General features: G+C 39.4%; 1 protein-coding gene across 2 annotated transcripts in view; it reads right to left on the reverse strand.

The window, feature by feature from the left end:
* Nucleotides 1–398: 398 nt before the first annotated feature.
* EFCC1 (EF-hand and coiled-coil domain containing 1) overlaps nucleotides 399–12538 on the reverse strand; it is a 56836-nt gene continuing 44696 nt past the window's right edge. The window contains exons 4-8 of one of the 2 annotated variants that reach the window (XM_082322809.1): nucleotides 12253–12385; nucleotides 11786–11951; nucleotides 5133–5291; nucleotides 2748–2817; nucleotides 399–958 (exon numbers count right to left, since the gene is read on the reverse strand). In XM_082322809.1, the coding sequence (XP_082178935.1) occupies nucleotides 825–958; nucleotides 2748–2817; nucleotides 5133–5291; nucleotides 11786–11951; nucleotides 12253–12385 (662 nt within the window). In that variant the 3' untranslated portion in view covers nucleotides 399–824. The remainder of the gene's footprint in view (nucleotides 959–2747; nucleotides 2818–5132; nucleotides 5292–11785; nucleotides 11952–12252; nucleotides 12386–12538) is intronic. The other variant, XM_082322810.1, reaches the window with a different exon arrangement.

The raw sequence follows: 12538 nt of genomic DNA on the forward strand, positions 1-12538 counted from the left end.
TGCACGTGTTGTTTGCTAATGTGACAACGGCAGCTGTTGCAAAGTGAATTTTTCAGCCCTTCCTTTCCCTGAGAACCTGGGAACAAGATTGCTTTGTACCTTTTTCAAGCAGTTAAATGTAAATTTTAATGTAAAATCTAAGACTACCATCAGGAAAGACTGTTGCAGATTTCTAAGGCATCTCTATAATTGCAAATATAAAATTCAGCAGAGCAATAACAAATCTAACTTCAGAATTAAATAAGGTGAATAATTGAATCACAGACACACACAAACACTTTTTATACATGAGCACTTAAAACTTGCACTACTGGCATACACTCGTGTGTATGTTTATAATACAGTCATTTTGTCACTTGTACGTTAAGGAAGCAGTTTACTTGCCAGTGATAACATAGGCTGCCTTTTGCTTTTGAATTGAGTTATCACAAAAACTAGAAACTGTGCCCAGCCAGTGTGTAACCAGGGCTGTAAATCTAAATAGCTCAGGTCAGTGTATTTGGAATAGTTTTTATTTTATTAACTGGTACAGTTACTGGGCCATCATACAAGGATGGTTAGGCTTCCATCAGAGACAGTCATTGCTACGTAACCCTCACATCATGTGAATGCTCATTCACGTAAGGGAGGGCTTTGACGTTAGCTGAGGAACTGGTGCTCTTCCCAGAAGCGGCATACCTTTGATTTCATAGCGGAATTATTCTATTGCTCTTCTCCATTACTGAGCTCTGTTGAATTGGACAAATCTTATTCATTCATCATGTGTTTGAATGAACGAGGGCTGTTGTTCGGCTGGTCGTGCGGGCTGCAGTTGGCACTGCTGCTCAGCATGAGATGACCAGTGCATTAGACAAGGACTGGCAACTCTGCGCCTTCTCCAGAGGCTGGCTTTGTAAGAGTTCACAGGCTGTCAGCTCACGGTAAAGAGTATCTAGGACTTCAAATAGGTGGGCTTTTCCTTTTAAAAGAAAATTGCAAACATTATAATTTGAACAAAGACAGAAAGTTGCAGTTTAACAATCATAACACAAGCTCTCTTCTCCATAGGTGCCATTTCAGGTAATTAACATAAAATGTCTAAATTTTGAGACCAAATAATGAAGTCCTGTCCCTATAAAAATGAGAGTAGAACTGGGTTCAAGGACTCTTGTTTTCTCTACTGGTTTTCTTGCTTCATTCACTGCCCATTCCCTGAGTTCTTGCAGACTTGTGTGAACAAAGACTATTTCATGTCACAGTAAAGAGTTGCTAATCCAACCATCCACTTAGTCTTGTCAAAGAGGAAGAAGAAGTTTGATTACAAAGACTTAGGAAAGCTGCTTAAGTCATATCAAGTGCACAGCCAGAAAATCAAAAGCAGAGAAGATGAACCGTTTATGGCAATGGTGATGCAGAATGGACAGAGAGCTTCACAAGGTTACTTCACTTCTTGGTGTCATTTTAGGAAGCTGAGCTGTGCTGCCATTACAGAGGGAGGTACTTTGTTTCAGCAGCATCACTTGGAGTCAGTGTTCCTCTGCAGGATAAGTAGTAGTACCTTCTGGACACTTGTGTGCTGTGAATAATAACAGTCTCCTCTTCTCTTGTTCTCACCAGGAGAATATCTGACCTATGTCAAACGTTGGAACAGGCTGCCCAGGGAAGTGGTTGAGTCCCCATCCCTGGAGGTATTTAAAAGACGGGTGGATGTGGTGCTTAGGGACATGGTTCAGTGGTGGACTTGGCAGTGCTAGGTTAACGGTTGGACTTGATGATCTTAAAGGTCTTTTCCAACCTAAATGATTCTATGATTCTATGGCTCAGATATGGTTTCTCTCTTTGTTGGTGTCCTGGAGCCAACAAAGGTCTGTCTTTGCCTTCTTTTCTCTGCTTCCTCTGCAGCCAGGCTGGAACAGCACAGCTTGGCTCTGGGTTGCCTGAACCCTGAATTGCTGGACACTAGTAACAAAAAGGCTTTGAAACTGCAAAACCCAGAATGGTTTGTATGTTATTGGCCCTGAATCACTGTTAATAATATTATCCAAAATTAAACCCTCAGGCCACATCTAGTCTTTTATAATCTTGTCTTTGACTACTGGCTGCCTATTAAAAGCACCTCCAAGCCATGTTCTTAGGCTTGGTACAAGATGTTCATTTCTTGAAGGTAAGTTCAAATGCTCTGCTAATAGGAACAAAGTAATCAAATCTAAACCTCCAGGCTGTGATCCCTGCATGGTTCCTACAAAGGCAGCTCTGGCACGCTGGACCATTGTCAAGGGAGAGGAGTTTGCAAGTTTAATTTTCATAAGAGGAACACAAAAGGCTATTATTAGAGGAGTGCAGGTTTGATCTGGTTTCTTTAGAGAAATATTCTGTTTTGTATATTTGTGTTGCAGCAAAGGAATACAACACACAGTGGGATAGCAAACCTGATAAATAGGTGCCTTACATACTTGGTCATGTTTTCCACTTTCTTATACCAATGAAGCCCTACAGACATTAGTGGGATACTGAATTGTTCCCTAAGGCCAAATTCTAATTAAAATTTGGCTAAAAAAACCCCTGGATGTGTTCCTGTTTCTGATGTGTCACAGACTAGAAAGCATCACTTTCTATAGGTAATCTTCTTGCATAGTACTTCTTTCTCCCTCGCCTGTCCCCCAGTATTTGAAATATTTTTTTCCTACTCATCTGTTCATAATGTACTGTTTTTCCCAAAAGGACACTTTTCATGCTTCTTGGTCTTTATACATGATATATTTTCTTACCAGGTTGGGGGTCATGGCAGGATTCCAAAGTGCTCAGCAAGATTTTCCCCAGGGCTCGCTTAGATATGTTCTTTAAAAAACAAAATAATATTATGGCACAAGTATGTCCTTCACCAGTTTAAATGTATGCAGCAAAATCTATGCGCAGTGTATTTGCATTTGAAAATTAAAACAAAATGAAACTGAATCCTGATAACACAAGACCTAATATTGGCTTTATTTTTCAAGCATTTTATCTTAGATACTGGTCAAATAATAGCAGTTTGTGGAGGGATCCAGTTCCTTAGTATGTTTGTAGAAAGACAAATAGCAGTTATTCAGAGGAAAACCACAGAATTTTCCAGAGTGTGTGCCTAAACAAATCTAGATGGCAAGGAGTGTAAGCAGGGCATGCACAACAAAAGCTTGTTCAGTCCTCTGCTAGGCCTGTGTTGAAAGGTGAATGGACAGATTTTGTGGTGTAATTTCAGAAAGAGGCTTCTCAGACCCAGCTGTTCTAGGAATCATTGGGAACCACTTTAGGTATAAACAAATTAGAAGAGATTGTGTGTGTCATGTGGCAGGCCCACTGTTAGTTATATATTGAGATGTAATAAACATTAGCCAAAGTGAGAGGATTGTAAAAACTACTTAGGATTTAGATGGTCTTTTTCAGTGGTAGTTTTATATTAGAAATCTGTTGGGACATTACATAATGTGTCTGGAAAAACAAACTCTCTTAATTTGCTGTCGAGACACTAATGCATACTTTCTGGGAGATTGTCTTGCAATCAGTTTAATTAGCACTTAAAGCGCCCGTATCTGCAGGGACAGGTTGTTCTTGTTAAAACTTCAAGAACTGAAAATAGATGGAAGCTATTCTGGAAGAAAGATGATGTACCTGCCAGCAGCCTAGGCAATACTGGCCTTGCTTACTGATGCTGGTTATCTAACTTCTGCTTGTCTGCCCCAGTGGGGACTGGGGCATGGTGGAAAGCAGTTTGCAGCAGGCTGGGATTACACATGACCTCTGCAACACAGTGTGAGGTTTTAATAGTCCTAACAGAGCATCCATTTGCCTTTGGACAGTCATTGGGTCATAGCAGATTCTGTTGCAAATGAGATGCTTGGGGTATTTAAAACATGAATGTGAATATGCTAGGGAAGTGACACCTAAACCCACAGTATCTGATGAATAAGCTTTCTTTTGTCTGAAGTATATCCCATCAGGGATTTAGGGGATCCTTCCTAAACTCTACTGGGAATGCTGTAAATTATCTTGTTCGCTGACAGCATCGTTGCCTGTATTGGTGCTATGGGAGTTGGCAACACGCGGTGGCACGTTTCCAGCAACGATTAGCATTAAGTGCTATTATCACTGAGATATGGCGCATTGTGTGATGGACTGTCTCCTAAGCAGAAATGATTTGCAATAATACAACTGACCAGTGAATGACATGTTGAAGTCTTGACACAAAAGGTTATTATACTTGTTGCCAGTCATAGTCTTCACTAGTTTAATCCTTCACTGGATTGTTATTTATGCATGTGTCTGACTTGCAATATGAAAGTAGCATTTCTATGTCAAGTGCTAAAATAAGTTACCAAATTATGAGATATTGCACTTGTTCCCTAGAGTCAGCAGTGGAACATGAGCGTACTTCAAACAAAGTAAAGTGATCATCTGAGGAAGCATTCTCATCTCACACAGATTAGGCAGAGCTTTGCTGAAAATTGAGGAGAACCCTCAGTCATTATCAAAGAAATTAGTTCCTAGCAGTCTAGTGCCGCTCCCAGCGTACTCCATGTTCTGCAGATTATCCAATTTGCCCATCTTTTGGCCAGCCCTTACCATTATCATTCCCAAGCAGGAGATTTACATTTCTTTTCTAAAGGACTGAACTGCCATACTGTCCATGTAACTCTGGGGTGTTATTGCATCAGCTTTTTTAAGTCCATGTTTGGATTATTAATTGGGTAAGAAAGTTCTTACAAAAAATACCTTATTGGTATATAGGAAAGGATTTTATCCCTTTAATACTGACTCAGTGTCATGTTAGGATGCAGTTAAACAAAGGTCCTTTTCTAGAAGGAAAAATAATCTTCCAGAATCTTTCTGATTACTAGCATTTTTGTTTTCCTTGTTTCCTCTAATTTTTTGTTTAGAGGATAATGAGAGCTTGGAGATCTAGATCCAAGGAGACCTCTAGGCTTCTTTTAGAAAGTCAGCCATAGGGGTCTAAAAGTTTTCTGCAATCACTGGGCAGTTTCCAGGGCAAACACATGTAAAAATGTGTCCTGGTGTAAAGGACTTTGTACTTAATAGAAGGTATGAACATCCTTTTTAGTTTGGAAAGGACACTATCAAAACCAGTTTTAAGTCTCTGGACTGCTTTCTTGCCATACCAAGTCTCGAAGTTGTTGAAGAAGCTGTAAAACATCCATGAGCTTTTCTTCCACCAGTGACAGCCTAACTCTCTCAGTCTCCAACATCTGCAGCTCCATCTTCAACAATTCGGTCTCCTCCACCTTTTGCTGCAGTTCACCTAGCAATGGGCCTTTCATCTGGACAATGACACAGGAAATTAAAAGCACTGGAGCTTTTCACTTTCTTGCCCAATAATTGCAAAGCTAAGTTTTCCCCCTTACTAGTAAATGTCAGTTCACTCCAGAAGATTATCTTGAAAGGAACTGCATTTCTTTAACATACTACATAAAGCGAAGAATCAATAGTTGCTAGGAAATGCATGCTTTGCTCTTGTGCATAATGGCAGTTCATTCAACACTGGATGCAAACAGATCATTCAGAAATTTTGAATACTAGCATTACTATTTCAGTTTTCTAATCTTTTGCATCCCTGTTGTCCTCTATAAAGCATAACTAATTTGTGTGCCCTCATCAATGTAATCATATCTTTGTCTTGCAACTCCTACATATCAGTCAAACAAGAAGGTAATTACCTAATTTCTTTTAAGTAGTTTGGTTAAAAAAAAAAATGTCTTAAGGAAAAAAAATTAAGATTCTTGTTCTGCAAAACACTGGCATGTGTGCTTGGTGAAGCACTGGTTTGCAGCTAAGCACAGAAAAGTCCAGGTTCAGCAAGACTTTTGAACACTACAGAAATCCTGGGCAGGAGGTGTCTCCTCAGACCTGGACCTTCCAAAGCTGAGCTGACCTGTCAGTTGTCTCAGACCTCCCTGTGAAAAAATGGTCAGGGTTTGAAATGTTGCTTTTGTTTCAATGCAGAATCTATGTGACAAAGCTGCCACACCATTTACAAGAGTAAATATCTTTCTTTGTGACAGACCCAGGCCTGTTGTAGATACATGGCCAAGTTGCTAAAAAGAGCCTGAAGAACATTCCATGGAAAATATGTCACTTAAATATTAATTTTGGACCTTTGAGAGCACTGAGAGATTTCAGGTTTATTAATAAAAGTAAACTTATTTCTCAATCATTACTGTGCCCAGCATTCTGAAATATTACCATTTTTTGCAATTTCTTGTTGCAAAGACAATCTAAATATCTGTATTAATATTACACTGAGAAACAAAATCATGTGGTATTGTGAGAAAAAAAATCATGCTAAATGCCAAATTTGCTGGCTCTGTTAATCCCTTTTTGTTGTCATCTGTTATCTTTATTGCAGTTTTAGAAATAGCTAAGGATATAGTTGAAAGGCCTTAAAAAAAAAATCTATTAAATAGTGTGCATATTTTGTGGAAATTTGTTTCCTAATGCATTTTAATAGATGGGAAGGAACTTCAGTTCCCTAAAACACAAATGTCATTACAGTGAAAAAAGAAAACAATCCCTGATCCACACTGAGTCTTCTAGAAGGTCATTTTAGTTTCTGACAGTGCTAATAATATGTCTTAGTTCACGCCTATTCCCCCATCAGATGGAAATCGTCCTATTCCATTAGCTCTCCATGAGCTTTGCCCTGTGAGGCACTCCAGCTCCTCTGAGCTATACAACAGCTAGACAAGTTTGGATCACTTAATCTGGTCCATCTGCCAAACAATGATTTCAGCATCCCTGCCTGAACACCCCTTTTAGATGAATAGACTAACATTTTCCTGTATGGAGAGCCAACTTTGTTACCACCAATGTGGCAGCAGTCCAACTGAGACATAACAAATACTCTAGAGGCTGTGGGAGGTCTTCAATGAATGAAACATGTGGTTTCCATTATTATGCTGCAGATTGCCTCCACATTGGAAATACCACCTGGCATAGATATGTACTAAACACATGAAGGAGTTGTGTTCCCCTGTATAGCTGAAGCAGTGTCCTATCAAATAACAGAGAGGTAAAAAGGTCATTATTTTTAAGTGTAAAATAGACTTTCCCAATATGCAATTAGACAGATGCTCACGGAAATTCATAACGGGTGCCCACCTATCCTGGTCCTGCACCCTTTCAGGCCCCTGCACCCCTAACATCACTTGTCTGCTGCTTTTAGCTGCTGCTTTAGCCATGCTGGCAGAACTGCTGTTCTTGTGCACAGAGACTCCTCTGTCCTCTGCTGGCTGTTACTGAAAGGCTGTAGCTGTGCAGTGGGTCTCACAGACAGACATGAATAGGAGAAGTACAAACTTCTCTTTAGTATGCATGCCACTTGAGTTCTCCATAGTCATCTAGCGTCATGACCAGCTGCTTAGTTTGTATAGACAGCACAGGCAATATGCTTAGCCAAAAGTGCCACTAGTGATATTTGGACACAGCGTTTGTTGCTACTGCTGCCTCTTTCTCCTCTTCACGTTGACTGCTCCTACAAAGCTCTTTTTGCTTGTATTTCCTATGCTCTAGCTAGTAAACTGTTTTCTACAGCAGTTATACCTTAGCAGCCTCCTTGTTGTCTATAAGGATGCTAGTTTCCCAATACCTTTGTTTCATTTATACGTATGGGTATGCATTTTTTGTCTTCTTGTTGTGCTTGAAGACAGTGGCTCAGTGTACCATTAAAACATTCTCCCAAATTGTTTTCCCTAGCTAGGTTACACTTAGCACCTGTTGTTACCTTAACATTTGCAATAAGATAATGACTATAGTTAAGCATAAGCTATTTTTAAGACCTAGATACTGAGGAGGGATGGTTAAGTCACAGGGCTCAGAGGACTGGGTTTCGTTCTTAGCTCTGTCAAAGTCCCCCAGCAGAGACTGATTTTTGGATCTGTGCCTTCTTTGTGAAATGGAAATACTACCTTGCCAAACACCAGTTTTGAGAAGAAGTCAGCTGCTGATATCTGACCCTCTTATAAAAGGGGGAGAATGCCATGTGGAAAATCTGAGCTCTGGAGTAGTACAAATACATCTGGGACAATGCATAATTAATATGCAAAAATCCCTTAAGGAATGTAAGAGAAAATAATTCTATTGTATTTTGCACAGAACTTAAGGAGGCTCTCATATTAGAGGCATTTGTATAAGCAGTGAACCTGAGAAACATCTTCAAAATGGGGAGAAAACAGTAACAGAATGGCAGAATGAAGTGCTGAACTGTGCTGTACAATTTATCTTTTAAATAATTTCACCCTCAAAGGACTGGAGGGTGGCAAATGGAGCACCAGTTTTTAAGAGAGGCTGCAGAGATAATCTGAGGAACAGCAAATCACCTCAAGAGTATCAGTAATTCTGTCAGGCAAATTGACAGGAACTGTAATGCAGGAGGGACTTGGTGAATACATAGATGAACATAGTGAAGGATCTATTAGATTTCTTTGAAAGGGTCTATGAATATATATGAATAATGTTGATGAATCAGTTGATATAGAGTGTTATTTTGAATCTGCAAAAAGTTTTCGATAAAATTCATCATGAAAGACTCAAAAAAAAGACTTACAGCTGATTAAAAGACGGTGCTAGAGCACAGAGTGACAGACCAGACCAGGACTGAAGGTTTCACAATGGAGGGAGATAATCCTTAGGGTCTCACAAGGAGCTGGGTTAAGACCTGAGCTGTATTCATAAATCATTTTTAAAAAAGGTGAATGTCAAAGTGTTTAAGTTTGCTCTCAATACAATTTCTTGGGGGTAATCAAAACTAAAGTTGCCTGTGAAGAATTACAGCAGGAGTTTGTGATATTGAATAGCTATGGGCAATAAAAGATCAGATGAAATTCAGTGTCAATAATGCAAAGTAAGGCATGTAGGAAAAGTACACAATGTTCTATGTTTGCAGTGATGATGACTGCCACTCAAGAAGGAGATCTAGAAGAGCTGTGATCTGAGCATAACTCACTGGTCAGCAGAGATCAAAAGCATACATTCTAGGAGCTATTAGGAAAGGAACTAGGGACAAAACAGAAGCTATGATTATGCCATGGAGGGCTTGCATTTGAATACTAAGCGCATTTTCAGTTCTTCTCATTCAAAAAGGGTAATAGAGCTTGAAAAGTACATGGAAGAATAAAATAGAATAACAGAAGTAAGTAATGGTTTCTATACCAAGAGAGCTGAGGCAGACTAGGAATGGTGATAACAGAGACAGTATTTCTCGTAGTAAAAGTCTGTAGAATTTTGAGGGAAAGAACATTAGCTGATTCCCAAGCACAAAAACAATGTGACAGTGGATGATCAGGCAGCAGATTTAAAGCTAACAAAAACAAATCTTCAAAACCTGTTCGTTTCTAACTGGTATGTGGGAGCCCTTGCCCTGAGATACCAAAAGCATCACTAGCTTTAAAGAAAGGGAAGGTAAATTCATGGTAAATAGCTCCAATACTGGCCATTAAACATGATACTCCATGCAACATCCAGTTCAAGATGTGTCTACCCCTAGTGTATTGGGAACCAGGTGAGTAATACCGAGAGGAAAATCCTCTGTACTGTTTCTCATTGCTTTTCTCTAAGCAACTGCTGCTTGCCATCAGGCGTGTGATATTAGGATGAACTTTTCATTTGACTCTGTATGGCAGGTCATAAACTAATTGTCTTTTAAATTAAGCTGGCAGTTTGTATGCAGGCTTCTATAGAAAATAATTGGCATTTTTTTGCAACACTACACTTGGCAGCATATCACTTTATTTTTAGAATTCACTCATGTTTTCTCCATCTATTATCCCTAGGTCCTGACACCTTCATCACCCTGTCTTCAGTAGAAACTATTTTTACACATTTGGTTGTTGGAAAGCAGAACTTTCTAGACATGATAAATTTCAGAACTCTTTTATCCCCTGGATTTACAAGTCGTAGACTGAAGCAATTATTAATCAGTATTTGAGAGTGTTGCTCTTCACTTGCCTGCTGAGTTTGTTACTTGTTAGCTTTGTTGTTATTTGTCTAATTTTCAGCATTGAGCAGGTCCAAATAGAAGTATATAGAGCAATAGTTTTGTCAGGTCATCAGAGAAAGTGTTCTTGGTAGTTTATTTATTAAGCCAATATATTTATTTGCAAGTTAGATGAGAGACAGTATTTCTCGGTCTTCCAATTTGCTTTGTGTTGATTACAGGAACAGTTACCTTTTTGAAAGGAATTACTTGTTACTTGTCTGGCTGTTTTGTAGCATCAAAAAAAAATACCTATAGCTGCACACAAGATGCAAATGCTGGCTAAATAAAAGTAAGAGGGTTTAAGGATAAATTTCTAACAAACAGGCTCAAAATGATTCATCCTACTGAATTTAAATTCATGTCGCAGTGAGTTAGCACTATGTCTTATTCACCTCCCTGCTTGTCCTTAAATCAAGAGAAACAGATTCCATTTTTGTCCTGGAATTTTGTATTAATCTATCGATAATGGTACTTTTCTGAACAAGGTGCACAGAATTAATATCCATCAGCAGAGATTAAAAAGAAGGCAATATGATACCGCAGAAGAAGATGAGTACCTCTGAATGGAAAAAAAAGAAGAAAATTGGCACTACCTACAGGAAAGTAGTTCCTCCCTGTAGGTAAAAGAATAACTGTAGTTTTTTTTATGTGGGCTGATGTTAAGCAGTACAGAAGGAAGCTTTGTGTTGCTCTAAGGAGTATTACAGGAATAAATTGTCATTGAATACTGCAAATTGTGTAAGACGCAAGTATGATTTTATTCTGTTTTGAAATTTTTTCCTCACAAGTAAACTCCTTCATTTAATTTAGTCAAGGGGGAAAATGATATGAAATACTGATAAAAACCAAAGGATGGCAACATGTAAAGAAGCTGGATATTTTATTCTTTAAATAGTTTACTGATTAGTATAATCCTTGCAGAACTACTGAAATCTTTATGCTCCTATAAAAGAAGGGGTATAAAATACTGAACAAGCAGTAACTGAACCTTAAGACAAAGCAGGCCAAAGCAATGCATATGATGCGCTATTTTTGCTTCACAGAAAGATTGCTAGCATTTAAATCTATGCCCATCAATGGCTGAAGTTTGCAGTATAAATAGTAAGATCACATGGGACTGCTAGGATACTGCACTGGGGCTTTTAACTACTGTGGTTATAACCTCTGCTGAAGGAAGTTGAACATGCTGCTAAGCCTGAGAACTAATTTTTTTTTTTTATTTTTAAATATATTGGTCTAAGCCTGAGAACCAGCCAGAGTAAACTGGATGATTTCCTCTGAAGGATACTAAAACAGTGAGCCCCTGCATCTCAGTCAGCTGGAGGGATTTCTTGAAAAGTTATTGTGCTCTCAGAGGGGCTGGATGTCTTAGGACATGAGGAGTGTTTCATCCACAGCTGAGGAACTCCTGAAAGCTGCCTATAGTAGCTCTATGGTTAATGTGTAGCTCTTTGGTCTGCAGTGGTATCAGTCCCAAGCATAGCATCAGTGAACATCTTAAACCATTTACATGCGGGATAGTATTTGAAGAGCCTGTGTCTGACTGTGGCTGGTATACATGTCATCCTCCAAACAAATGGAGTTTCAGGTAGGAACCAGACTAGAAATACAGGTGTTACAGGAAAGCAGGAGATGTTTGAGCTGACAAACTAATGGCACAGTGAGAAGCATCAGCAACAGAGAGCGGAATGGCCAGAATAAAATATAAATGCCTATGTGTGTAAGTGCAGCTACTTCAAGATACATAAATAACTCTTTCACACTCTGCTTGGCACCTGTTACCTCTTCCATATTTGTTTCCAGTTTTTTCACTTCATGCCCTTTAAGCTCAAGCTGTTCAGTTAGCTGTGTGATTCTCTCTGCGAGCTCTGCAGGGGCTGTTTCGTAGCCATCAGTATTGGTGGTCTCCAAGTAAGCCATTAGCTTTTTCCACATTTTTTCATCACATCTATATATACATTAAAAAAAAAAAAAGGTTAGTGAAACCTCATGATGAAGGTCTATATTTGTAAAAGCCAGCTTTCCTGCAAAACTCTTGGCAGCACAGATCACAAATGAGTATCCTAGCTGACACTGACTAGGGTTAGGTGGGAATATCCAGCATGCTGTTTCCCATGAGCTGTAAAGGATGGGTAAAGGGGCCTGCTGATTTTTCTATGTAGTATCACTGCTTACTAAAGCTGTGGTGGTTTCCGGTCACAAAATAATCTTTGCAAAGGGCTCAAATAGCATTAATCTCGGAAACCTACCCACTGCCACAGCAAGGGAGCTTGGCCAGTATTTTCTTCATTTGGTCCACCTGGGATGGCTGGTCTCCTGGCCACTTCTCCTCCTCTTCGTCAGAGGCAGCCTGGCCCTCCACAGAGCGGAACAGCTGATCCTCTGCTTGAGAAACCAACAACCACTTAGCAACAAACCAACAACCCCGATGTGCTGCAGCCGTGGCAATCTAAACTCCTGAGACTGAGACAGAAAGAAGTGAGATTTTAAAAACCCCAGTGAAACACAATACAGGGTTCTTCAGCGCTCATGGAA

Source organism: Platalea leucorodia, assembly GCF_965183815.1.
Source record: "Platalea leucorodia genome assembly, chromosome: 9".
NCBI lineage: Eukaryota > Metazoa > Chordata > Aves > Pelecaniformes > Threskiornithidae > Platalea > Platalea leucorodia.